At 47.7% G+C, this 27,784-nt stretch overlaps 8 protein-coding genes across 8 annotated transcripts; 7 read left to right on the plus strand and 1 right to left on the minus strand.

The window, feature by feature from the left end:
- Positions 1-476: 476 nt before the first annotated feature.
- N7483_000887 (uncharacterized protein) lies at positions 477-5,134 on the plus strand (the record flags this gene model as incomplete). The annotated part of the gene is made up of 3 exons (XM_057084325.1): positions 477-1,844; positions 1,906-2,015; positions 2,098-5,134. The coding sequence occupies 3 exons, from the start codon at positions 477-479 to the stop codon at positions 5,132-5,134; spliced, it is 4,515 nt and encodes a 1,504-aa protein (XP_056950474.1).
- Positions 5,135-6,810: 1,676 nt separating this feature from the next.
- Positions 6,811-7,896, plus strand: N7483_000888 (PP1-complex regulatory subunit GLC8; the record flags this gene model as incomplete). Its single annotated transcript, XM_057084326.1, has 3 exons — positions 6,811-6,877; positions 6,993-7,719; positions 7,797-7,896. The coding sequence occupies 3 exons, from the start codon at positions 6,811-6,813 to the stop codon at positions 7,894-7,896; spliced, it is 894 nt and encodes a 297-aa protein (XP_056950475.1).
- A 5,236-nt stretch (positions 7,897-13,132) lies between these two features.
- Positions 13,133-14,551, plus strand: sfh5 (CRAL/TRIO domain protein; the record flags this gene model as incomplete). Its single annotated transcript, XM_057084327.1, has 2 exons — positions 13,133-14,067; positions 14,122-14,551. 2 exons carry the CDS (start codon positions 13,133-13,135, stop codon positions 14,549-14,551), a joined length of 1,365 nt encoding a protein of 454 aa, XP_056950476.1.
- An 898-nt stretch (positions 14,552-15,449) lies between these two features.
- On the plus strand, positions 15,450-16,947 carry N7483_000890 (TATA-binding protein-associated factor TAF6; the record flags this gene model as incomplete). The annotated part of the gene is made up of 3 exons (XM_057084328.1): positions 15,450-15,819; positions 15,885-16,303; positions 16,375-16,947. 3 exons carry the CDS (start codon positions 15,450-15,452, stop codon positions 16,945-16,947), a joined length of 1,362 nt encoding a protein of 453 aa, XP_056950477.1.
- Positions 16,948-18,662: 1,715 nt separating this feature from the next.
- On the plus strand, positions 18,663-20,231 carry N7483_000891 (adenosylmethionine decarboxylase SPE2; the record flags this gene model as incomplete). The annotated part of the gene is made up of 2 exons (XM_057084329.1): positions 18,663-18,783; positions 18,853-20,231. The coding sequence occupies 2 exons, from the start codon at positions 18,663-18,665 to the stop codon at positions 20,229-20,231; spliced, it is 1,500 nt and encodes a 499-aa protein (XP_056950478.1).
- A 1,290-nt stretch (positions 20,232-21,521) lies between these two features.
- N7483_000892 (transcription initiation factor TFIID subunit 11 family protein) lies at positions 21,522-22,727 on the plus strand (the record flags this gene model as incomplete). Its single annotated transcript, XM_057084330.1, has 2 exons — positions 21,522-22,003; positions 22,070-22,727. The coding sequence occupies 2 exons, from the start codon at positions 21,522-21,524 to the stop codon at positions 22,725-22,727; spliced, it is 1,140 nt and encodes a 379-aa protein (XP_056950479.1).
- Positions 22,728-23,957: 1,230 nt separating this feature from the next.
- On the plus strand, positions 23,958-25,549 carry N7483_000893 (acyltransferase family protein; the record flags this gene model as incomplete). The annotated part of the gene is made up of 3 exons (XM_057084331.1): positions 23,958-24,080; positions 24,145-24,772; positions 24,876-25,549. The coding sequence occupies 3 exons, from the start codon at positions 23,958-23,960 to the stop codon at positions 25,547-25,549; spliced, it is 1,425 nt and encodes a 474-aa protein (XP_056950480.1).
- A 417-nt stretch (positions 25,550-25,966) lies between these two features.
- N7483_000894 (putative MFS transporter) lies at positions 25,967-27,729 on the minus strand (the record flags this gene model as incomplete). Its single annotated transcript, XM_057084332.1, has 4 exons — positions 25,967-26,950; positions 27,015-27,209; positions 27,280-27,392; positions 27,477-27,729. 4 exons carry the CDS (start codon positions 27,727-27,729, stop codon positions 25,967-25,969), a joined length of 1,545 nt encoding a protein of 514 aa, XP_056950481.1.
- Between the last annotated feature and the right edge of the window lie 55 nt (positions 27,730-27,784).

Below are 27,784 nucleotides of genomic sequence, written 5' to 3' on the forward strand. Positions count from 1 at the left end.
TTCCCCTCTTATTCCTTTTTTCTCTTCTCCTCTCTCCTCTCTCTTCCTCTCTTCCTCTCTTGAACTTGTTCCTCCCCCTTATCCCTCATCCTGGATCGCTTGGCTTATTTCTCTATTGCCTCCGACCGGGTGCGTGGTTTGTCTGAGTCCCAACACCCGGTTCCTTACCCCGCGATAGAACCATGCGATAAGCATCCGCCGGTAGCCAGGGGCATCGAGCGACTGTGCACGCTTGCGAGTCCAGACAAGATGGTGGGATACCAGGACCATTTGTCCTTAGCTCCTGAGACAAGTGCGTCGGGAATTTTCTTTTTTTTCTCTCACTCTTTCATCCTTTGTTTTTTTTAAACTAGTATTATGAGGCTTTTGAAGTCTTTATTATGTGTTTGATCTTATGTTTATTGGGATTTTTGTTGTCTCTGTCCCAACACGGCTCAGTGCCTAATTTGGACCCAATCTGATCGCAATTCACAGCCATGCGGTTTCCCCTTCTTCAAGTTCAGACCGATCCGTCGCCTTGCGCAGATCCTGCATCGGTGCCTCTTCCTCCTTCTCCCGTTGCATTTCCAGTTGGATCTGTGGATGCGACAATATCCCCTCCATTGTTATCCTCTGGATGTGAAACATCCCCTCAGGTAGTTTCAGCGCCAATACCGGCGCCAACGTTAGCGTTAGCGCCGGCTTCCACCATGCCGGTAATATCCAAGGATGATGGTCCCCAAGTATCCTTCGAGGAATTTGCCACCAAATACCGGCAAAGCCAACGGAAACAAGTCCAGAGGAAGCGACTGGAACAGCGCTTGCGCGCGACTAAGGTATCGATCGGAGTCTCCGCACGGATGATTCGCATTGGAAATACTATGCAGCGTGGCCTCGTGGAAGCTCTCAAACATGATGACAAGGCCAATTTTATTGCGCTCTATCATATGCTGTATGATCTTCAGGAGTCCTGTGTCTGTGTTTCCAACGACCAATATGGAGCCCATTATGATTCTCCCGATGGACAGGATTCAATCCCGGATGCCGATTTAGACCATTCCTCGGATTTCTTTCATCAATTAAGCCCGCAATCCCAAGGAGATCTGTTGGAAATTCTACAACTGGTTCGCTCTAACCCACAGTTCTTGGTCGATCGTTTACGCAGTTTTACTTCCGCCCAGCTGGCCGTATTGACTACGCCAGCTGCCATTCTGGATACCAATGATCCCGCTTTCGCTTCTTCTCCTTCCTCTCCTTCCCGCTATCAGAGCCAATATTCTTTTAATCGAACCATGGCCCAGGCCGCCCCATTCAAGGACCATATTTATGCCTTTGAGAGGACCGATCCGCTATCCATTTTGCTTTTCAACGTGTTTGCTGCCCCCATGGAACCCGAAACTCCCGAGGCCCAACCACGTGTGGACGTCTGGTCGTCCGTCTGTGCACAATTAATCGCTCATGGCAGCAATAGATTCTATCCCCTGATTAGCCAGATTCTTTCTTCCTGGGCCACTGGCAGTACTTGGAAAGCTCGCCCCAAATTTGAACTGTACCTGATGGATATCTTGCAAACCGGAGCCTTTCTCTTGGAACATGTAGAACCTGCCGTTGGATTGGACTTTGCCACTGAGGCCTTGGATCCCCTACGAACGGAAGTCGCCGAGGAGTTTTTTGCTTCTGCCGTGGATGACTTGTTTCGTGTTCTTGATGATCCTGACAGTGGTTTTCCTTATGCTGTCTTGCAATTTGCCAGGGCAGTACTAAGGAAAATCGATAACCCTGATATTCGCAGTCGCTTTTTGGAATACCTGTTTTTGCAGTGGTTCTTCCCCAAGTTTCTTTACAGCGCCTTGACGTATCCTGAGGTACGATGGTCCCCTAGTTTTTGCAGCCAAAGAGAAATGCTGACAATGATTTTTCTTGTAGACCCACGGTTTGTTACTCGATTTTCATATTCGCAAGGATGCGCGTGATAGGTTGCTCAACCAGGTTGGACTGCGCGCATATTCTCAAGTCTTCGCTTCATTACGTTCCATGTGGGTTTACACGCATGGCATTATGCGCCCCTTACCCCTTTATTATACTGAGTTTGGCTCTGATATGCTGACTGTCCACTAGGCATCACTACTCCATTCTAAGGCCAGCTATCAAGGAACGGGTCAATAGTATGCTTGGCCGGTTCGCAAGCACACCCACCTCCAAATCTCCGAATTTTGATCGCTCTTCATCGTCACGTCGTAGTCCTTCTACTTTCCTTTTGTTATCTGCGGCCGATGTGAATACCCTGCTGGATGCTCTTTTCCCACAGACACTCTCTTCATTTCAGTCAACGCCGGCCTCGTCAATATTTTCGATGGACTCCTCTTCAATCTCTGCTCCCGAAAATGATCTCGCTCAGAATGCCGCTCGAATCCGGTTTGAGTTAACTGATCTGGATGAGCCAAGTGAACGTTCCAAACTGGAATATCCTTCTGATGAGTACTGGACGATATTTTCCGTTTCCAAAGATGGTCATAACCTTGCATGGAGCTTGCTTCCAATTCCCGATGCCGGATTATCGAAAGATTCCGCTGTGGAGAGTGATGACGATACCCAGAATCTTGGTCTGGAAGAAAATTACGAGGCATTGCAGACTGCCATCGTTCGTCTTGTTAAGGAAAACCATGTCTATGACTCCGATGATGAGGATTACCCTACAACAAGGTCTTCCAAGTCAGCTCCTAAGTCGCTAAAACAACGTTTCAACCAGGCCATGGCAGCTGCCACAAATGACTCTGACTTCGTCGGGGCTCATTATTGGTGGAATGTCTCACGTCAACTCAAGCAAGGCCAAGGACGCCTATCTAGCTCCCCTGATGTTGCAGATGATTCATGGATTCTAGGCCCAATGCACAACCTATGCATTCGTTCCTTGAACAAATCACGAGCTGTCGTTGAGCGCTGTGAAACTGACTTTATCTCTCTGGACCATAGTTTGCGCCGGCTGCAAACCCGGGTCAATGATCTCATGTCTACTCTCTCCAAAGTCCGGAATAAGATATGGTATATGACGGATGTCAAAAACTCGATGAGGTATGAGGATGCCAAACACGTTGCCGTGGCCCTAAAGAATATGAACAATCCTGCACGACCGTTGACAAATATGCCTGAGGACTCGAGGTCGCGAACTACAGCCCGGTCACTGGGTGGATCCCTGTTCCAGAAGCCTGAGCTACAAGTGATAAATATCATGAAGGCACCGAACAGCCAGGGTGGCCCCAAGAAGCTGTCCGATGAGCAAGTTGAGCTTACTCGCAAATGGTTGTCTCACAATGGTATTGAGAATTTCTGCAAAGGCGAAGAGAGAATTCATCGCTTCTGCTATGAAGTTCAAACGAGCATTTATCAACTGGTGGGAGAAACCATGGCAGAGACACCAGTACTCTGGGCAAGTGAATTGTTTCAGCGAGAGCGAGCAAGATACGAAAGCCACGGTGCTCGTGCTTTCCCTTCCTTGTCTATTCCGACAACTCCTCGCCCGTCCACAACAGCGAGCGAAGATCCTATAAACATCTCTCAGTCTAGACTGTCGCAAGACATGCCATCGCTGAGTCGCAAATCTTCTATACAGAGCTTGCTCTCTGATAAATGGCGACCGCAGCGAGACTTGCCTTCCATCGACATGAGTTCTCTCGGAGGCTCCCCCGGTCGCGCTGCATCTGTCTCCACGACTACCACCGACACACTCAGTACCTTCTGGTCAAGGCCACAGCGTCAACCTGTCTACGCCGCTAGCGTCTCCAGCGCATACTCAAGACCTCCATCTATGTTTAGTAAGACTATTAATCGTCAACCTCGGCGCAACGAGCGCAAGGACCAAGGACGGGCGGCACAAGACAAGACAGCATTCATGGATAACCTACGACAAACCCTCACTAGTCTTTTGCTGAGCGACCTTGGATCACCCGTCTGGAGCTGCGGCAGCGAAACAGATGCATGGTTTACGGGCACTCTCGACCAGGCTCGCGTAAGAGTACAGATGAAGAAGCGAGCTGCAGTGCACAAGTTCTATGTAGATTATGATGAAAGGTCGAAAAGTCTTCGTGAACGCCGACAATCTGGGAGTCGTCGGAGCAGGTCTCTTGACGCCCCTCGTTTGCGTGCCAGCATGCACAGCCAATCCTCCTCAGAATCTTCTGATGCTCAGCGTGAATCATCAGATTTGGGTTCAGGCTCATTACAAGATGATGACCAGTCGCTTTTTTCGTATAAAGCAGTCTTTCATCGATTGATCGAGGTGTTCTCTCGGCATGGAAATCCTTTCGTTAAACTTAACGCACTCCGAGATCTACGTGCACTCGTCATTGCCTCACTGATATCATCCCAAGAGCCAAACCCTGCTCACATTCGCCCCGTCTCCCCCGAAAACAACAGGGCACGAGGCAACAATAACCGGACTGCTCAGAGAGCCGGACGAAGCAGTTTCTCGGAGACTCAACTTTCGAAGGGTAATCAACTGGACGCGGGACCGTCCATATCCCCGCCCAAATCTGTCACTTGTGGCTCGCGCCCATCGGACCATCCAACCCCATCTGAAGATAAGATAGTGGCTACTCTTCGGGATTTACTGCTGGAGGTGAAACCCAAGACCCTTTTCCGGGATCTTCAATTCATCTCAGCGTTCATTCCACCCGACCAGCTCAGCAAGGGTGACCAGGGCACGGCGTTCCTGCAATTTGGTCTCGCCGCTCTAAGTCTCAAGGATGAAGTGTGTCACAGTATGGTCGAGATCGCAGATCGTATAGTCTCTCAGGAGCTTTTGCGTCGTCATCCATTCGGATCGGACTTTTATCCCCGCTCTGGCTATGACCGTACCCTTGAAGATGCTGCAGGGATGTGGATTATCACTGCTAAGGAGGGTAACCCTGTCGCTCAGCGCGAACTGGCTATCCTATACCTCACTCATCCCGAGTTAATTCCACGTGTGACATTGCCACTCACACGTCCCCGTGACACTTTCAAAGCTGAAATGATGTACATGCGTGGTAAGGACTCCAAGTCCGATCCACAAAGCATGTGTCTGGCACTGCACTGGATGCAGTTGTCTGCCAGTGGAGGTGATCTTCTTGCTCGTAACCGGCTTCGCGAGCGAGAGGAGTTTGATTCAATTGCATGAGATACCTTCTAGTCTTTCCCTCTTATTTTATTCCCTTTTTTCCTTTTTCCTTTTCCTTTTACTTCATTACTCCATCTTTCCTTATTTTGGGTACGTTCTTTGATTTCTTACACCATCTCTTTTTTCATTCTTATATCTTTGATATTTGTTTTATCTACACGAGGCGGGCCTTGGGTTTTGCATATACAGATACCCCTTTCCGGGCTTTATCTGGTGTTAGAGGAAAATATATTCGATTCTGAGACTTCTTTTCCGACTTTTCCACCCAATTTTTGCGAGGCCTCTTACATGGCTGCGAGAGTGGCATGCTATGGCGTTCCTATATGCATTGAAAGACCGGGTGGCCTTTTGAATTAATTCTGACCGAATATTTTGAACATGAATTTGATCAAACAGCTGCATTTGGATGCAGTATGTCAATACTATCCTCTCAAAAATCCGCCCTGCAAAGTCCCATTCTAGTAGTAACTTCCCCCTGTGGAGCTCCCACGATTCCATGGAGCGTGCAATTCTGGATACCTAGATCATCATCAGAAATCATTTAGTCCAGTAAACTTGATTTCACCTAGACACCAGATATCATCTTACGAGCAGTACCTACGGCCCAGGCTGAGCAGGACGGCAAACTTGAAATTAAACAGAACACTTAGGGAACTACTAAAGTTTTTTTGCTCCGTCAATTTAACCGGCAAGGAAAATTAAATAGTACTGTGATAGCTTATAGGTGGTAAAACAAAGTTTTAAACATGCTTTAGGCCGGTTTAGACCATAGACTTAGCCCGGGGAATAACTTGAAACCTGGAATACGTGCATTGGTGATCAGTTTCAGAGACTAGGTCATACATTGCCCGTTATGTCTCAGTGTATGTAGATGATGAGGGGTCATCCTGCATAATGACAACAGGCTCTTTGGTCATCGATTCAGATCATTCATATTTCCGATAACGAGTACAAACTCGATGGGGTGCACATGTACCAGGATAAGGATGTCTGCATTCCCTTGCATTCAAGCTGTTTATTATGACTTGTACTTCATCTAGCTACTAGTAATAGCGGGTCCATAATCCGTGCAGATGAAGCGGAAATAACGGAAGTGCCTATTTATCAATGGCATTTAGTTCAAGTGCATATTATCCTCGTTGTTTCCGGGGTAACTCTGGTGATCAAGTATCAGTCCGGAGTATCTCTAAGATCAAAAGATATCGCCACATGCCCAGATCTTTATATAACCGGGGGAAAATATGAGCACAGGACAACCTGAGTGGTATGTGATGGTCTGAAGAGGGATCCATGAATAAAATCGAATTGATTTGCGCGAATTATTTCATTATTGATGCCCAAAATGGATCGAGGCTGACCTAATATAGATGCCGAAGACGTCAGGCGCCCGACGTCATCATGCTAATCATGCCCCACGTCGCCCAACCTCGCAGCTGACTCGAGGACTTCAATTCTCGATGACCGTGCCATTCAGCTCCTTTCTTTTCTTTTTTTTCTACGGCCCTTTAACACGACTAGTCATATCTTGGATAGTGGTTTCGCATATATCGCGCGACTTATCTTAACCACCTGACCCATCTGACCACCACCGCCCACTCAACTTACCCCTCTAAAAAAGTGTTACGGCCACTTGAAAATCGGACGACCACGTTTGTCCTCACAACTCCCCAACCAAAATGACAACGATGCAGCATATGCCGCCCAAGGCTTACAGCAGTGATGATGTGCATCACCGCCCTAAAGGTTAGTTTTACAACTCCGTCCACATCGGTCTCTGGCGCGGGGGCTTTCGAGCTTGCTCTGTTGAAAATCTCCAAAATCCGTACCTAATCAAAGCCACTCTCTTTAAAATTTACAGGAATTTTGAAGAATTCTCGCTCTTTTCAAAACGAACCTGTTGTGGAATCACTCAGTACACCTCCGTCTGTCCCGACCATCGCGGAGTTAGCAGACACAAAGGAGCTGACGCTCCAAAATACGTTGCAAAACGCTGGTCCACGACGTCGCTCGTCATCAAACACCCAGCCGGGCGCACAGGATCGCCGACAATCTTCGGCAAGCGCTCAAGACGAAAACTCCCCTCGTCTTAAGTGGGATGAGGCAAACCTGTACTTGGCCGAGCAGGACCGAACCGCGAAAATGAAGATCGATGAGCCTAAGACTCCATACGCGCCACACTACGACCCGACTGAGGATGATGAAGAGATGCGCCTTGAAGAGGCTAAGGAAAGCTTGATTGATGCGCAGGATATTGTGGTCGATGAGCTTGACCGTGCTAAGGGTCATCACCAGAAAGGCGTCTCGGAGGACGATATCCCGGATCTAGAGCTCGGCGAGGCGGAGGAGGCTCAACCTACTGGCGAATCCCCTACGGAAGATCCTCGAATTTTCCGTCAACGTAGTCTGAGCACTGAGTCTCAGAAACAGGAGAAGCATGTTCATGTGGGCTCTGAGGCTAATGGCGATGATGGAGTGCCTGGTGATGATGGTTTGATGAGCACCGAAGAAGCCAAGGAGAAGCATCGCCTATTTGAGCGACAGCGCAAGAGACACTATGAAATGAACAATATCAAAGACTTGCTTGCGTGAGTAACTTCCCCATTCAAATCCTTGGATGTTGATGTGTGATGGATTTCATTCTAACTGATTGGGTTTGATTTAGCCACCCCGAGAACCTGGATGAAATGGAAGAGGACGAGGATGAGCCAGCTCCCCAGGCCGTTCCCCAGATGCCCCAGCGCTTCAGAAACGGCGGGCAATAATCTCAGACCATAGACAACTTGTGTCTTTCCCCGATTTTCGGTTTGATTGTCTCCCCTCCGCGGTGATGCAAATGTATCCACGACTCTCTTTCTGTCTTTCCCCCAATCCTGTATATTCCCCCAGCGACTGATTTTCTTTCTTTTGGGCAATGCCTCCGTGTTCCTCTTTTGGCAAGTGCCTGTGTTTTCCGGCTGTATTTCCATTGGGTAGCATGCCAGTGGTAAAGACTCGAGCTTGAATCTATTCGAGCAACCGATGTGAAGCTTAGGCTGTAGTCTTGAACATTGGATATGTGGATCTGTTTCATTACGGTGGCAGTATTCTGTTTTTTTTCAGGGGTTCTGTCGATTTAGAATGGTGATTAGAATACGTTCAGATCTTGCAATGAACATTGATATGATGAAGAAGACTTTGAATCTAGTCGGAATCTAGAACCACGATTTTGAATTGTGAATCTGGAATGCAAGATAGTATGGAATCTCGAAAAACTTCAAATGTTTTTATGTAACTTGAACCTTGGAAGCCACCTGGGCAGTATAAATTAACCGGTCTGGGTATTCTTAGCAGTGTCCATTGAACACTACTCTTCAGGTGGATATCCGAGAAGCAGCAGGACCCGCTGTCAGAATCTCAATCTCAAGTGCTTCAGGTTCAAATTATATGTAGCTCGGGATTCAGTTGCAATCCACCGATGACAGTAGGAGCTCGAACCTCTGGAGTCATCCATAGTCCCTCTTAGGAGCGATGCACATAGACTAGGTAGAATGCACAAGTCCATATTACATCATCATGACGATGCATTTACTCTTCCTACATGGACTAAGAGTCTACAAGTTGGTACAAATGATTAGGTATTTGAAACTTTGGGGTTGCAAAGGGTATTGAATTGATGTATCCAAGGCTGAGAGACGAGAAGGCCTAGAGGATAAACCCAACAGCTTTGTAAAGTAAACATGAAGAAAAGACAAAGCTGATGCACACACCATTCCACCTCTCACAGCCCCTAGGGATCTCCTAGGAAGTAACCCATGATGGCTGCACTATTCATTAGGAAGTATCTCCTAATGGAGCAGTAATCCCTCGTAGTACAGGTCATGGACTATCGCCTAGGATTTCCCATCCTCGAAGCCGAACCCCCTCCTCCCCTCCTCAATGTGACCGATTACGCCTCCCCGAGTCACAATGAAACTGACCGTTAGACAACACAGACAGGGAAGTGAACGAATTTTGACCACTGCTATAGAGCTATGTAAAGTTGAAGCACTGCCACGCTAAGCAGGACCCGTCAACGTGAACACCATCTACCGGCGAACCGGCGGGTAGACACTCATGGGAACATCGGAGCGCAGGAGGAGGCAACAAGTTCATAGATATTTGGTGGGCCCCAGAGCCTTAATAAGCAGGACCCGTCAACACATCAGGCCGAGGCCATCATTTGCTCATGGGAACATCGGATTAAGGTTGCAAGCAACGCTCAGTATAACTGTGAAGGCGCAGACGCCAGATCATCATGGCCGGTTTTGGGTGCCTCGCATCACACAAGGGAAAACAAAAACAAAAACAAATCGGGATGGACTATCTAAGTGACCACCCTCCGCCAGTGTGTATGATTGAAAGTGAATGAGCTCGAAGATCAAACGAACGAAGGTTGAAAGATGTATTTTGATGTTCATGTGGGATGATCTAAGTGGATCGTGGAAGCTTCGATGATTGTTTTGAATGTTGACTGGCAAATGGCAGGAGGGGTGATCAGTGGGATCGTAGAGGCGTTAGCGCTCTAGAAAGGTCAGTCAGATGATGTCAAGGTAACCATGGAGAGTGAGGGTAACAACCTGTCCACAGGATCCCGCAAGTAGGAGTGATTGAGCCGTAGAAGCAAGAGAATGTTGTAAGATGTGTCAAGGACAAGGTTGGTTTTGAATCATGAGTGAGAAACAAGAGAATATTGTGAGATGTGTTGAGGATAACGTTCGTTTCGATGAGTGAATGTTGGAAAGTTGAGTTTGTTTGAGCTTGATTGAGCTTGGTGTTTTGTTTTGGGAGGGACTCGCCACCGTCACAGCTCCCAGGGGAGATCTCCAGAAGGATAGAAGATGCCTTGAGTGGTTGGGGCCTTGAGTGGTGGAGGTCTAGAAGCGAGGGAGCCTAGTTAGTGAGTGGATGTTGGTGCAACTGGAAAGGATAAAGAAGAGGATGAGAAACCTGTCTGCATATGGCGGCAGATGTTGTGACCATGTTGGAACATGTTAGGACATGTTGTTGACCTAGAGAGAGTCATGGAGTAAGTCCATGTAAGGCGAACTCATGTTGACATACAACGCATCCAAAAGGGAAGAGTATGTTGACAGACCTTGGAAACGTCATCAAGGATGCATCGTCAGAGCAGCATGTGTCAACAAGTAGGTGTCTGTCATCAAAGTTAGCATGTGTCAACAAGGCATCCATGTGAGAGGGATGTGTTAAGGAAGGATGTGTCAACAAACTTTGAGACGCGTCAAAGACGCGTCAAGGGGTTGAGGTTGTGTCAAGGACATGTCAATGATATGAAGCTGTGTCAAGTGAAGTCATCAAGTTGTATGAAGGAAGACCTGAAGGAAGATGGTTGGACATGACGATGATGGACCAAGATGGATTGGATGATTTCATGATGATGAAGTGATGAAAAAAGAAAAGAAGAAAGTGTGAAATGGAAAAAGTCTGGGGAAAAAAGAAGGAGAAGTTCAAAACTGAGTGAGATCTGAGGAATTTATACCCTCAGGTGTGGGGCGGTCAGACCCGCCAGGATCACACATCTGGGGTTTGGAGCGACCAATCAGAGGCTCGGAATCTCAACGGAAGTATCCACGCATCGGTCCGCATATAAAATTGGCTGCCACGCGATGCCGAGTGAACTAGGCCTCCAGGATCAGTGTTTGCTAAGCGAGGATCACCAGGCTGAGAACAAGCGAGCCAATAATATGTCAGGATCACGGATTCTAAGCGAGCCAATGATGTTTGCGAGATTCCGGACACGTACTTTCGCATCGCCCTCTAGACTGACTACAACACGATGCTTCGCTACTTCCATGCTATCCTTGACCCTGATCTGCAGGATCAACAAACATTAGCCGGGTATCACTGAGGCAGACTACGCGATCCAATCATATAACAGGATCGCAGATTCTCAGTGACCCAACTTGAGACCACCGCGTCGACTAAGCGAGCCAATAGTACACCGGGATCACAGATTCCCAGCAAATCCGTAGCTCTGAATGAGATTATAAGGCCAAGCTCAATTATGCATGGATGTGGTATACCAGCCTAGCCCCCGGCCCCCTGTGGCAAGGTTGTCCACATTACTCAAGCTTTCCCTTCCACTTCCAATACATAGAAATAACTGGCTCGAATACTAGGCTTCATCAATTTGGCTTTTTTATTGCTACGTAGAACTCCGATTTTGATCGTAGAAATGACAGCAACGCGATCCACAGCTATTTATATATAATACTAGAATGTAGTAGTAGTGACGTGTGATGATGCTCTATTAGAACTTCAAGGACTTTCAAGTTCAACTTGAAGTTGGATCCCTTGACCTGCCAGTGCCAGTGCCTTCCCACGTTATATATCACTACTACTACTACTAGTACTGTACTACATAAGTCCGGGTCAACAGCCTCAAACTTCAACCTTGAAAGTTCAAGTTGAACTGCCACATGTGCATCATGATCCATGTTAATAAGCTGCTAGTAGTACTGGGTATACCATACAGATACTATGTAATGACGTCCTTCAAAATCCTGTGGGTGAATGGGACAGTTCAACTGGTTGCAGGTACGATAAACCAAAACATGATGTGTCTAATCTCAATCTATAGCAATTATCTGTAGATCCGAGTCGGGCATACATACCCGCGAATCCCGCAGACACAAGCCATTGTGCACGTCACGGTTAGTATGTAATAGTGCTTGCCAGAGAGCTCCTGGGAGTCTCAAACATCATCACCTTCAAGTTGGCCGCGGGGGCTGATAGCCAGCTCTATAATGCATGAAACAACCCGATTACCTAGGTAACGCGTACATCGATCAATCCATGCAAATATGGATTTGGGCGCTCGCTTATCATGCATAATCCACCTCACTCCATTCTGAGCCTGCGCACACCCTCCAAGCTGAAGAAGAGGCTCGGCTCTGGAACCAGACGTGTCATGAGTCGCGTTGGTATTCATGCCCTCAAGCGGGAAGGAAGAAACCTTGGAAGCTGTTTCATCACGCTTTGATGGATACTGTACTAGTATTTGAATTATAATTAAACCATATGGATCCATATATCACGTTAAGAAAGTCAATAGCACATTCTGAATGCCCCGAGGATATACTACTATTACCTAATACCTATGTACCATTGATCTCCAAGTTTCAGCATTCAACTCAGATACCACTGGCAGTACATAGTTTTCATATAAATTTAGGTACTTAAGCTAACATTCAAGTTATACACGCCTAGGGATTTGAACCCTGGAGTTAATCAAGTTGGATACAAATGTTGGAACTCATAAGACAAACAGCTTTCGCCCAAGTCCACCTGTGCACGGGTTGCACGTTTAGGGTACATAGTGCCAATGGTATTCGCTATATTTCTTCGAGACAGGTTAACATAAGATGTAAAGCTTGATGTTTTCCTTGGAACCATTGTCCAAAAATTGAACACCATGCATATGTGGACGTGCCAACGAAAGGTCCGTTCATTCAAGTTTGAATGTGACATACACCGGACCAGGCTTGATAGATTAGTCCTTTTTGTTCAAATGTTGGAGAAGAATTCTAAGTCATAGGGATCAATGCCAGATCACACAAAAAATGCTTTACTCCCAAAAGATAGAGAGGCTGTTTTGGGCTGAGAATATTAACCTCGAGATCCAAGAAATATATGGCAGGAAGGCCGAGACGTATCTCGAGTCCTGGAGACTGATGGCCACACCACACTGGACCTAGCCCTGGAGATGCGCAAAATTCACTAGTATAGAACTTGGTAGCCTTGGAAGGATTCTCGGCGTCAGGCAAGGTTTCGTGCGACTCATCGCGATGATTGTTCAAGCCTGTTCTGTGTGAATCCCTCAACTCACAAGGCAACGCAGCCCAGTCACAGATTTATTTATCCTCTTGGCTCTTCGTTTTCCTCTTGACACCAACTTCCAGTTTCGCCATCTTGAACCCAATTGCCATCTGTCAATCTGTCAATCTGATAACGTCCACAAAAATGTCTGCTCAATGTGTTCCTGCCCAGCCCGTGGAGGATAACGACATGGAGATTGTTGACAATGAACCAGCTCATGAAGCTCCCAATCACAATCGCCCCATGTACGATGAGGATGTTATTGAGATTGTTGACAATGAACCCGCTCATGAAGCCCCCTCTCGCTCTATTCACGATGAGAATATCATTGAGATCGCTGACAATGAACCCGCTCATGAAGCTCCCACTCGCCCCATGTATGATGAGGACGTCATTGAGATTGTTGACAATGAACCCACCTCGGAGCAAACCATACTTGATGATGATATCATTGAGAGTATCGACAATGAGCCCGCTGTCAATCCAACAGTCACAATGCCATCAATGGCCTCGCCCACTTTCCAGCACACTTCCCACTACACCGGATGCCTTGCAGAGGCAGCGACACCTTCAGCTCGAAAAAGGGTCAGATGGGATGACTCTGTGCGCGATGTAGCAAGCATTGATACACCAAGGGCTGCCTCTCCTCTTTCTGCATACAAGTCTAAGCCCAAGGGCTCGTCAAAATTCATGAAGCTCGCATGCGTGTCTCAAATCAAAAATCTTGACAGGTTCTTTCTCCATCTGTACAGCATTGTCCATAGTGCTGGCCACCAGGAGATGTGGGGTGTGCCCCTCAAGGGTGCCAACGATATTCACGCAGCCAATGTGCTCATCAAATTTTTGCGTGCCAATGATGGCAATCTTGAGAACGCAGAGAAGCACCTTACAAAGGCACTCAAGTGGCGCAAAAAGGTTAAGCCCCAGAAGCTTGTCGAATCAGGCGTGTTCAGCAGTCGAATTTATGACGGGCTCGGTTACGTCGCAACATATCGTGAGAATGGTCATCCAATTGTTCTGAGCTGGAACATCTATGACCAAGTCAAGACCCCGCGCGAGCCCGTTTGCAGCCTCATGAAGTGAGTAAAATGTCATCAGATGATCTCTGAAACTTACATACTAACATGATATAGGTCCATGAAATGGCGAATTGCGCAGGTGGAGATGGCAGTCATGCAACTGCACTTGCGTGATGCCACCACCACCACAAACTACAGGCCAGAGTGGGACCCATACCGGATCATTGAGATCCACGACTGCTCAAGCCTCACTTTCCTCCCCGCACGGCTTGCAGCGCTTATCGCCATCAAGAGGGCCGCAAAGGTTGTTTCTCTTGCCTATCCTGAGGTGGTGCAAAAGAGATACTTTGTTGGTGCTTCACCTACGGGGTGGCTCACCTCACACCTGAGCCGAGGGTGCAACTTCCACCTGGTATCCAGCCAGGCGGAAGTTGCTAAAGAGTTTCCAGCTTTGATCGCTGAGAAACTCCCCGAGGTATATGGTGGGAGTGGGCCCGAATTGAAGGAATATGCGCTGCAGGTCGCGTTGGTAAAGGACAAGTAGGCTGGGCATGTCAAGCGAGCCCGGGCTGGTTTTCTTTTCTTTTTTCTTTTCTGTTGTTTTCATTTCCTTATTCTTAGTTTGAGTGGGAGTGGCTCTTATGAATTCAGAATGACAAGTTTTCCCCTCAGAATGTTCAATTCAAAGTATTATAGAGAGTAATTTTCAAAGTAACCATTCATGGATGCTTTGACCGTAATATGAGCTGCATGAAGTATTGGTCTTTGGAGTATCTGGATAAGAGTTCTTGTGCAGGCTGTGCTATAGAGCAACGGCATACTAAGGTTGTATTCAAACAAGTCAAACTATGTGATGTTCCAAGGTTGTTTGTTCTCCGCATCCCACCTTAAGAACTCCTCACTTTTCACTCCTCACCGCCTTCCTCTTTTGCCCACCGCCCACCAACCTGTTATTTGCAGACCCTCACCGCCTTCAAAATGGAGCCAAACTGTCAGTATTGACTTCTCTTACTCTCTAACCGGCAACTAAACTGATTCTGAACCTACAGCTCCTTCAACCTGGCCCAAACTCCATTCACCTGGAACGGAGCTTGAAAGCAGGGCCCGGGCCACCCTTGAGTACGCAATTTCCTAAAAACTGCCAAGAAACAATCTTCCATGTGCTTGCTCGACTTGTAGAGCTAAGCTCAGATCTTACAGAACGCTTAGGCGCATGTAAGAAAGATTATCAAGAACTGTACTGACTCAGGTGTTCTGTTAGCGACGATTGTGCTCCCCGCGCTTCACCGCCCCGGGAGACAACTATCACGAGCGATTTGCTTCTTTCCCTTTCTCCAACTCTGATCCCTATCACTCCACCAAGACACAACTCCGCTGCGACTCCCAACGTTGATCCTGAGAACAAAACTGAAGAGATTGTGGCCCTGGTCCACTATTACATGATGTCTCTTTGGAACCCAGACAACATTCGCGATGTCGCTGAATCACTTGGCCTTATGAACCTCAGCAATGACGTGACTGAGAACCTATCTCGTGATGTCGAATACCGAGTCTCGCAAGTGCTGGAGGAAGCTCTCAAATCAATGCGCCATAGTAAGCGCACAGTGTTAACCACTTCGGACATCTCCTTTGCCCTCCGTCAACTGGATCTGGAACCTCTGTACGGCTACGAGTCAAACCGCCCCGTCCGCTTTGGCGAAGCGTCACTCGGACCCGGCCAGCCACTGTTCTACGTTGAGGATGAAGAGGTTGACTTTGAAAAACTGATCAATGCCCCATTGCCCCGCGTTCCCCGCGAGGTGACTCTCACAGGTGAGTCTATTTCCTCGAGTAATGACTACGGACACAGGGAATGGTTTTGCTGACTACATTGCTAGCTCATTGGCTCGCTATTGATGGTGTGCAGCCATCTATTCCTCAGAACCCGACTGCTGCTGACTCGCGCAACCTTGAACTGGTTGCCAAGGGACCTAACGCTAATGCCACTTCCGCCGCCATGAGTGGATCCGGCGATGTTGACGTTAAACCCTTGGTCAAGCACGTCCTATCCCGCGAGTTACAGCTGTACTTCGACAAAGTATGCGGTGCGTTCCTGGATGAGAGTAGCGAAGAATATCGTGCCTCCGGGTACGCCAGTTTGCATGACGATCCAGGCTTGAGCCAGCTGGTGCCTTACTTCGTCCAATTCATTTCTGAGAAGGTAACCCACAACCTCCAGAATATCTTTGTCTTGACTCAGATGATGCGTATGGCCGAGGCTCTTGTACAGAACAAGTCCCTCTACATTGACCCTTATGTAAGTTTCTTCACTCATTCCCTTCATCTCGCTTTTAGCCTCATTGTTTGTTCTTTACTGATTCCACGCAGGTTTCCTCTTTTGTCCCTCCCATCCTGACCTGCTTGATTGGACGACAGCTCGGCGGAGCCACAGATGTGGCCGAGTCCTTTGCTCTGCGTGATATGGCAGCCTCTCTCATCGGTTTCATTGCCAAGAAATACGAATCCGCTTCTCACCTCCTCAAGCCACGTATTGTGCGCTCTTGCTACAAGAACTTCATGGATCTTACCAAGTCTTTCAATGCTCATTACGGTGCTATCCTCGGTCTGCAGGCCATCGCTGGTACAGATTTGATCAGTGAGATGATTCTCCCTGTTCTCAAGATGTATGGCGGAATTATCGCTGAAGGCTTGAATGATAGCGGTCGTCGTCCTGCTGCAGAGCGTGTTGCCAATGTAATCTTTTCTGTGCTGATATGGCTGCGCCAGAACGAAGTACGTCTGTTCCATGACACGCCCAGTAGTGTGAGTGATGAGATCCGTTCTCGTTTGGTTGAAGCAGTTGGACCCCTTTTCGCTACTAAGGTAGTCGAGGCCAATGATGTTCGACTCGCTCTCATGCTTGTTGACGTTCAACCTTTTGATCCACCTGCTGGGAACTAAGTCCCTCAGGCCAAAAAGGTCCAACTTGCTCATATTTTGGTCAAAGCGATCTGAGAACAATTGTGTCTTCTTTTCTTCGTTTCGTTTACTTTCTTGTGCCTTGCTCGACCCATTGCAACTGATCGAGAGTTTCAAGGCTTATGGTGTTATGAATCTGGGCGTTATTTTTCACGGGGATGATTGTATTTTTACGGAGTATGGAGCCCCATTCATAACGAATGATAGTTGATGTTTTCCCTTTAAAAGATGTGTAGATGGTAAACCCCATAACCTTGGAAGTAGAACTCCGTAGTTCCCCGGGTTCTTATCTTATCTGGCCCTGTCGATCACGGGAAACACCCTGATTACGTAATATTATTCAAAATCCTAAAATAACATTCTACCATCACTTACCGCTCATGTGCCCAGATTCACGGTCTTTTCTTTTTGTTTCGCCAAGCTTATCCAAGGTCGTCTTGCCCTTTGCAACCCTCTCGTCGTCCTTGACGACATTGCTCTGGTCTATTTCATCTCATAGTGTGTTACCCCAATATTTATCTTATTTTAAGGCTGGAACATCTGTTACACCGTTTAATATCAAGGAACTAACAAGGACTCATTCCCTGATGTCAGACAAATTTTTGCTCCGTAACCGCCCCACAGGGACACGGGCCCACTGACAAAATCGCGCATTCACCAACCAAACTACCGCTTTTACGGCCAACATTTTCCAACCTACCCCCCCCTTCTCCCCTCTTCCACTCTTAAGTTTTTTTTTTCTTTCGGAAAAAAAAAAATTCAACACAATACTTTCTTGTGTTGACCAACCCTTGACTCCGAATACGTTCGGTTTATTTCCCCCTCTTCTGAGTTTCTATCAAGAGTAACTCAGGCATTAATTGGGCTTCATCAAGAGTTGACCAACGTTCGAGGATCTACTCCCCCGCTAATGCTCACGATTGTGGCCTCGCGCGACTTCGTGCAATTCTAAGCTGAATTTCCTTTCCTGCCTTTCATGAGCCCAAAGGATCTTCTGCGATTTCTCTCTAAGCCTGCTAAGTAAGTTACTTTCCCCCCCACCCCAACACGTGCGCTTTCACTCTTCGATCCAATCAGAGGAACAGATTACCCTGTCCAAGCATTGGGACAAGAAAAAGAGTAAACTCATTTGTCTATTTTTCTGCCTCTTGAGTCTCTTGAGCAACTCATCTTATCTGCGATTCAATTTGTGTACCCGGGCTCTCTTGGTCCCTGTACCCTTCATCGTCATCCTCTCTTTACTCGGACTCAACTAACATCCAATCTTCATTAGGCCGCGATAACGCGACTCACACCCACACCGTTCACCTTTTCCCTTTATTTCCATAAAGCAGATACTCTCGTCTGCTAGACCCGATACTTTTATCGGTATCGGAATCTTCCAGTGCGAGGGTACCGGACTGACAGTCAATATTCCTTGTCCCATCTTCTTCTTTCTCCTTCGCTTTTCAGCCTCCCTAGCAACCCTTCGGATCTGAGGGTTCATAACCGCCTGGCCTGTCCAGTTTCTTTTTTACGCCAAAGGCCTTCTCTTCTCAGACGGGCATTGCCCCCTGTTCGTCTGGGTAAGTAGACAGTGCTTCTAAAGCCTTTTTGTCTTCAACCTACCCTATTAGGGTCATCTTGCGTCACCCAAATTCCTTCAAAAAAAATCTTAAAATTCGTCTACCAGCCTCGGCTGTATCAAATCAACAGAAATGGTTTTCGTCGGTATCCCCAAGAATTACACCCAGTCCCCGTCCTCCTTCGGCGGGACTCCTGCCTTGACCATCAATCATGAGGCCGCTCAGGATCTTGACTCCACCAATGCCTTTGAAGGTTAGTTACCCCTCCTGTTCTCATCAATTCCTAAATGCAATATATTGATTATTCCTTTTGCCTTCACAGGTCCTGAGAAACTGTTAGAGGTGTGGTTCGCCCCATCTGCCAATGAACTAGGTGCTGCAGGCCCTGAGGGCCTGAAGAAGGTGCCCGGCGAGATTTGGAAAGATATGCTGGATCTGGTCAATTGTCAAGTTCTTTCCGTGGTGTCCTCCGATGATGTGGATGCCTACCTACTGTCCGAGTCCAGCATGTTTGTCTGGCCACACAAGCTCATCCTGAAGACCTGCGGAACTACCACCCTGCTCTCAGGTCTACCTCGTATTCTGGAGATCGCTGCCATGTTCGCAGGCTTTCCTCGTGCAACCGCCCCAGCTTCTCGTGGTATCACGGTCGCAGCTGCTCCCTACCGCGTCTTCTACAGCCGCAAGAACTACCTGTTCCCTGATCGCCAGCGTGGCCCTCACCGTAGCTGGCGTGATGAGGTTCGCAATATGGACCAGTTGTTCCTCAATGGAAGCGCCTACATGATTGGCAAGATGAATGGAGATCATTGGTATCTGTACCTCACCGATCCTAACACTATGCTCACACCTCCAGCCAGTCCCACTGAGCAAGTTACCTTCAGGGAGACTGAGACCAAGGTTATCAGCTTCCCTAAGGACGCTCCGGTTGCTGACTGTGATGAGTATGACGAAACTCTGGAGGTCTTGATGACCGACCTGGACGAAGAGAATGCGAAACAATTCTACCTGGATAACGCCATTGCCACGGCTGAGAAGAACTACCGCAACTTTGACAAAGAAGAAGGCGTTGAACATGTCGATGTCTTCAGCAACGGCTCTGATCTGGATGATCCTCTTGTTCCTGGTGACCGTGTTTTGCCACCTGAGTTGACCACCGAAGGCCACGCCCTCGGAACTGTTGTCTCTGAAGGCTGCGGTCTCTCGGATGTTTACCCTAAGAGCAAATTCCCGGATGCACGTATCGATGCATACTTGTTTACACCCTGTGGCTTCTCTGCCAACGGTGTCATTCCTTCTCCAGAGAGCAAGGCCCCGACTCACTATTTTACTGTGCACGTCACACCAGAGCCTCACTGCTCGTATGCATCCTTTGAGACCAATGTTCCGCACTCGCAGAATGGCAAAGCGACTGCCGATATCATTCAGCAAGTTGTGGACATCTTCAAGCCCGGCCGTTTCAGCATCACCTTGTTTGAGACTAAGCCCGGTACTGAGGATCCTGAGAATGATACCAACGGCTTCCATGAAGTGCAAGCGCAGCGCCAGGCTCAGCGCCACAACCCCAAGAACGAGCACGTTGAAGGTTACCGTCGTGTGGACCGTATCGTCCACGAGCTCAATGGATACGACCTTGTGTTCCGCTACTACGAGCGCAACGGCTGGAAAGGGGGGGCACCCCGGATTGGTGAGAAGTTTTAATGCTTAGCATTGCTGGCATTACCTTCTCTCCTCCGTAACTTCCCGTCGATGCTCTCGTAAGTATGCTATGGGATGTTACACCATCTTTTCTTTTTTTTGGTTTCTTTTTCATCTTTTATCTGCTTTTCTCGTGCTTGGATTTTCTTTTTCTTTTTTCGCCATCTCTTCACATAGTACACAGCGTCGCATTCATATGCTTCAAGCGCCTCGGTCATTTTCTGTGTCTATGGTGCACATGTGCGGTGATGCTTCCCACCTGGGCAGTTATTGTGATTACTCATTCTATCATTTTTCCTACATAGTCGAATTAAGTTTTGTATGCATTGTTAGTTCCCCTCATTTCCAAGTTTCATCTACCTGTGGTAGTAAGATCTATATTGTTCCTTTATACTCCGATCCGCATACTAACTCCGACCCGCCCGGGCACTAAAGCTCCTAAGTGGGCCCAGTTTTTAAGACAAGCGGGAGCTATACTAGCACTACGGAGTCACGGATGCACATGCCTAAAGCGATCAAATCCGTGAATAGCCTCCAGGGCTTACTAATAGATTCAAGTTTTCTTCCCAGTTGGTACCTAGTATCTCAATGTTCAAGTGGAACGTTCACCTTAGAGCTACAAAGTAGGCACGTTCAAGTTCGAAGGCATCCTCGACATTTCCAAGGCAACAACACTTGGAAGAAATTTCAGCTTTGGACATCTGGGAACTTGACCTTCAAGCTCAATACTGAGACTTGGAAACAGCCATACGAAACGGATGCGATTTCCAGAACATACACATCCATACTACCTAGGTATCTACTACTTTGACCTGAAGTTTCTACACGAGTACTATTCCGTATACTAGTAGTAGGTGGTAGTGAATTACATATGCTTGGAAGACGTGCATAGTACTCCGAAAGTCAAAAGTGTTGAACATCGATATGGTTGTTTGACATATAAACCTGGGTAATCTGTAATTCTTTTCGGCCTCATCACAAATCCTGTTTTTATCAACATATCATATGTCAATATAGTCTGGTCGCAACATAGATGGGTGATCCATGGGTCCTATAAAAGGTAGGCGGTGAGTAATGGACTTAGCAGTCGCATCTCCGACATCAAATCATTTCAAGATGAATCGCGTAAAGATTCTCACATTCACTTCCAAGCTTCCACAACGCCCTCTTGCCGGGGTTATCACTTAATTTGCTAATAAACTCACCCTGATTCTTGCTGGCAGGATCAGTCCTCACGATTCTTTTTTAACAACCTGACTCTTTCCTCAAATATCCCCTATCCAGTCATCCAATATGTCGTCACCACCACCTTACCAAACTCCTTCAAATCCACTGAAACGCCCGTCTATCTCATCGGCGTCATCTCAGCCGATTGGCAAGAAACAACGTATGCACCCGCTTCGCCAAACCTCTTTCCCGACACATCTCGAAGCCCCAGAGCGCAGCTTCGGCGCGACAAGTGATGCTGGTAGTGTCACTGGAAGTTACACAGGAAGTCTTGGGGGCACCAGCGCAGATGGTGTCTTTGCAGCAGCTCGGGGGAAGAAGCGCGGGCGCAAGAGTAAGGCGGATAAGGAACGTGAGCGCGACGATGCGATGAGTACGCGAACTGGTGATGCGGGCCGATTTGGCTCCGCGGATGCCGAGGGATCAGTACGCGGCGGCGGAAGAGGAGGGGATGATGGAGATGACGATGACGACGACGATGATGAAGGAGAGCTTCTGGGTCGAGAGGAGGGTGCCACAGATACCGAGGCTGAAAAGAAGAATTTGGCGTATGTTCTTCTGATGATATGGGATAAAACGCTCTAAGATTACTGACATTCTCCTCTACTATACAGAATTCTAGTTGATGCATTCAACCCTCTTCAATCTGAGCGATACGACCTGTTTAAGCGAACCAAGCTTCGAAAGGAATCCCTCCGTCGAATCGTCAACCACGCTCTTTCGCAGTCTGTACCCGCCAGTGTGGTGACTACTGTTAATGGTTTTACCAAAGTTTTCGCTGGTGAGATGATTGAAAAGGCGCGAACGGTCCAGGATGAGTGGGCGGATGCTTTTGACCAGTCGGCGCGTGCTGCCTTCGATGCTGAAGAAGCTGCGGCAGAGAAAGCCGCTCAGGCTAGAGCGGATGCCCAAGCTGCGGCACAGGCCAGGGCAGCAACCTCAACACCGTCGGGGACTCCCGTCCCAATGAGTAATGGCATCAAGCAAGAATCACCCGGTCCATCGCAATTGCGCTCTTCTCCTCATCCTATCAACATCAAGTCCATCTCGTCTCCCGGTCCCCTCCGTCAACGACGCGAATTTCGCGCACCTCCCAACCCTCATCGCGGTCAGCTTTTACCATCCCATTTACGTGAAGCACTACGACGAACGAAGCGAGATGGCGAAGGAGGCGGTGTTGGTTTTTCAGGATTGAGTATGGATAATCTCGGTGTCAAAGGTGCATTTACCTGGAACTCGGGTACTATTGGTGGACGCAGACTCTTCCGTTAGGCCCAAAGCGATTCTTATTCCCAAGATATTCATTGCGTTGGCGTATCTGGTTTGAGGCTCTTCCTCTTATTTTATTTTTGTCGCTTTCCGTTCTTATCTATCTCGTCCAATTGACGAGTATGTCTACCCATCCCTTCGCCAGCAATCTTCTTACATAGTGGTCGATGGGGTCCGGTTCATGATTTATGGCATAGAAAATTGATACCAAGGCGTTTTCCAGGACTTTGAGTTCGAATGCTCATGAGTTACTCTGTAGTGTCTATGGCGTGACAGCTCCTAATATAGCACTTGCATTCCATCTGTGTCATCTGTCAATCTAGGAGGTGGCAGAGTAAAGAACTTAGATGCCTAATCGATCACCTATGCGCAAGAATGCCCACGCGTCTACTGTATGCAAGTGTCTTTCTTTAGCCAGATCGCTTCTATATGATACATCTGGACATAGGAAGCAGAAACATCTTGTTGATTTGAGTCCAGCTTGAAATCCAGGCCAATGCTCTCGTATTCTGAAGCCAAGCTTTACCATGCTCCAAGGAAGTGGCTAAGAAGTGGAGGAGTCGATCACCCGTAAATCTATGCCTTATTAAGGACTCTTGTCCTGCCGCTGCAAGGGTCCAATACCCTCATCCCAGACCCCCTCTGACTTTCGATACAGCCACCTTCTCCCGCATACCAAGCACGCACACCTGAATCGATGTTCCGATCAGCAATGTGCATCTAAATATGGGGTTTGGGCAATTATTTCCGGGCGCTTCCGAGCCGTTCATCGCAGCTCGTGAAGGGATTTGAATCGGTGGATGGCGCAATTAAGCCTCTGAATACGCTCACTCGGTGCACATCCCCTAGAGGAATTGATTCGCCAATTTGGTCCCTCCTTAAGCGCCCCTTTCTTCTTGGCAGCCTACATACTTGATTCATTTCAGCTGTCTGGATCTAGTGCTAAATATGGATCCTTAACAGTGGGATGTTGGCATCTTGTGGCCCCTCTCATGCCTTTCGCGTCTTTATGGACCCTCTGATCTCTTCCATACTTTCATACCCTATCCTCAGTTTCCCCTCACTTTATTGGCATTTTTGAGCATTTATCTGGGAACCTGTCCTCTTGGTACAGGAACTGGAGACCGGTTTGTATCGATCTACCAAGTGCCCTTGATGATTTCGACTATATAGACATCAAAGCAGATCAAGGTCAATCTGAGAGCCAAGGCTCATTCATTCACTTCATACAACATGTCATTCTTTCGACCAACTCATATATACACTCATTTACGCCACAATATCCCTTCATTACAATGGCAGCAAGCCGATTCTTCTACAAAAGGTGATCCGCGAAAGAGCGTCAAATGGATCGATGTAAGTACATGTCAACCAGAGAATTTACCCACAGAGCTCCAAATAGAAACTAATATCTTTCAAGGGTCTGCGTGGAATAGCTTCTTTCCTCGTAGTCCTCACCCATCTCGCCCGAGCATGGGACTACGATCTTTTCTCACCCCGAGATACCGAAGACGCCACGCCCCGAATCTTACAATGGCCCATTCTACGAATCCCCTGGCAAGGCAGGATAGGCGTGACCATATTCGCTTTCTTAACAGGATACGTTTGCGCCTTAAAACCAATTAAACAATCCCGTGCAGGCGATACATACGGCGCCTTCACCACCATCGCAAAAAGCGCTTTCCGTCGACCACCGCGTCTTATCTTCCCAGCTACTATTGCATTGATCATCTCATGGGTTGTTGCGCAGTTTGGTGGATTTATTGTCGCTAATCGGTCGGATTGCTGGTGGTGTCGATATGCGGCACCGGAAGTGGAGAATTCCTTGTGGAAGGAGATTATTCGGCTGGGAATGAATTTCTTGTCGACGTGGACTACGGGCTATATGGCATACGATGATCATCAGTGGGCGCTTTTGCCGTTGCTTTTGGCCTCCATGCTGGTTTACCTTTTGCTTGTTGCGACTATGTTTATGAGATTTCGATTTCGGGTTTTGGTTTATATTGGGATGATTCTATATTTTCATCAGGATGCGGCGAAAGATACTGGTGAGTTTGACCTGGAGAGCTTTCAATCTCTTCGAATCCTGGCAGGACTGAGGATTTATTACGGCGGATATGGTAGATGGTATGGGCTAACTTTCTTTTCTAGAAACATTTCAAATACAGGCCGTATACGGCATGTTTCTCAGTGATCTCTCCTATAACGCCACCCTCAAATCTTGGATCGAAAACCACCGTTATCTCCGGAAAGCCATCACATTCCCACTCGCAGTAGCAGGACTACTGATAGCCTCTTACCCAGGCGAGCACCCCGAATGGGCAACATGGTCAAATGCCATGTTCGAAGCAGCCAACTACATTTTCCCACCGAATGTTAACATCGGAAAACGATACACAGCCCTGGGAATCGATATGATCATCTTCGCCATATACCTCTCACCCTCAACAAAGAACTTCTTAGCAAACCGCCTACTTCTCTGGTTAGGAAAACAGAGTTTCGCAGTCTACCTTATCCACGGCACTATGCTTCGCGTTGTGCTTTGTTGGATGCTTTATGGAATTAGCGGACAACCATGGAACGGCGATGAAGCAGGCACAGACGATGATAGAGACGACTGGTTACCCTTGAGACCACCGTGGGTTGTTGGTGTTAGTATTCCAGTGTGGATTGGTCTTGTGTATACTTTCGCGGCAGCTTGGACGGCATATGTGGATCCATTTTGTGCGAGGATGGCGGCCAAGTTGGAGAAGGCTGTTTTTGTGGAGGATGAGAAGGCGAGTTTACCTTTGCCTACTGCTTCTATTCCAATGCAGACAGCTTAGGTTGGCTCGGACTCTGAATTCGGTAGCAAAAGCTACATTACTATGTACACGCATGATTTTGACATTGAAGCGGGTAACGACTGGTGTTTGGGTGCTGTTTCTTGTATAAAGGTTGTGAATAGAGTTTGTTGGATCTTATTACTATCACAAATACGGTGTCTTATCGTTGACTCAATTTGATCAAAATTGCTCTCGTCTCTCAATTTCAATATTTTTGGAGAAACGTAATATAGAATACAATATTTGACCACTAGTATGTGGTGTGAATTTATGACAATCGGAGACCCTAAAGTGCCCTTTGGTGTATTTGAAGCTATCGTCGTGCTCATGATCATTTGGTAGAAATGTAAGACAGTGCTAAAGACATCAAGTCCCTGGCATGATAAATATCGTAAACTACTCAAAGACATACATAGATCATGGCTTCCAGTGAAAGGCAGGATTCTTCCAATCCATGTCCTGAATCTGCTTCTGTGAAAGCCCTGCCAAGACAGCGTTGATATCGACCCGGCTACGCCTCCTGTTATCCCACATCATCCACATCCACAGGGACGCACCGAGCAATAGGATCATGGAAGATGTTGCGAGATTCAAGCCATTGCCAACGTGATAGTTAGGCGCATCAGTCGGCAAGAACGACCAGGTAGAGATCAATCCACCGATGTTGCCAAACATCACTGTAGTTCCGATCGCCGATGATCGAGCAGTGTCTGATACCACATTGGCGGAAACATGGGCGTTACAGAGAGCACCAAAGGGAAAGGCGCCACTAGCAATAAGGAAAGTGGCTCCATACCGGACCATGGCGTTCTCGCTGGCTAAGAACATGATGTATCCAGCCATCATTAGCGGCGGACTGATAACGAAAAATATCAGGCGCTGGTCAAATCGCCAGCTGAGGAAAGGGAACAGAACAGTGAAAAATGCCCCTACTATGTACGGGGGGACGGTATGGAGTTGCTGGGATATCACAGTTGCATGCGGATAGATTGTTTGGACAATTGTCGGCGCAAAGAATCCCAATCCTTGGACAGTGACGTTGTCGAGCAGGAAGACAAATGCAGTTGTCAGGGTCACAGGGCTGAAGATGCCTCGTAGGGTCTTTGGTAGATCCAGCTTATCGAGAACCTCAGTGGTTCCAACACGCTCCGACTTGACTCGCGCAATGGCCAAATCCTTTTCTTCCTGTGATAGCCAGCGGGCTGTTTCAGGGCGATCGGTCATCGTTACGAATGCTATGAGAGCCACTCCGATAGTGATGATTCCCTCAATTGCAAAGAGCATTCGCCAAGTATGGAGACCCCCAAAGTGATCTAGTTTTAGAATACCTGAAGCGAGAAGACCACCAAAGGCACCAGCGAGAGGCGCCATGACAATATACAAGGATAAGCGGAAAGCCAGCTGGATCCTGTTAGACCCAAATCTCTTCACTTCATAATATGGATATCGAACAACAAGCACTTACCTCGCTGCGGCGGTACCATCGGCTCAGGTAGTAGGCAATTCCGGGTAGGAGACCGGCCTCAAACATGCCTAGTAAGAATCGGACGCCGGATGCACTGTGGATATTATGCACGAAGGCTGTGGCAACCGAACAGATGCCGAATCCGAGCGTAAGTGCAGGTAAGAACCATCCTGGCCCAATCCACTTACATGCGATCTATCGATAACGAGTGTACAACGTCAGCAGGTTTCTCTCGAGGTGTCCAAATACAAATAGTTAAACTCACATTACTTGGAATCTCGAAGAGAATATATGAGACGAAGAAGATGGACAGAACAATGTTATAATCGTAGCCTTCTAATCCAAGATCTTTGGTGAAGCCAGCGAGCTTAGCATTACCTGCAGAACAATTTGAATTCGGTTAGCCTATGGTCTAATTTAATCCGTCTTTTTAGCCGAGTGGCGTCTTTTGGAGAGACTCACCGATATTGACTCGGTCAATGAAGCAGAAGAGGTACATGAGAGCCACGGTGGGCACAACGTATAGGTCGATCTTCATCCTCAATCGGGATTCAGCGGCCTGATCAAACTCGACGAGGGCGTGTCCATATTGATCGGTCGCCAGGTGGCCGCGCTCCGCCGCATCATGAGCGAATTCCGAAGTGATGTTTGTGTTATGGTAAGCGATTGGTTTCTCGTCTCCAACGGATTCGATATCTGTTGTGGGAGTCGCCATGATGGAAGCTGTAGGGGAAAATTGAGAGGAGCACTGGCAGGGATTTAGACCAGGA

The sequence above is a fragment of the Penicillium malachiteum genome (assembly GCF_028827825.1).
Source record: "Penicillium malachiteum strain IBT 17515 chromosome Unknown utg000001l:1.0-8184562.0:1.0-8186909.0, whole genome shotgun sequence".
NCBI lineage: Eukaryota > Fungi > Ascomycota > Eurotiomycetes > Eurotiales > Aspergillaceae > Penicillium > Penicillium malachiteum.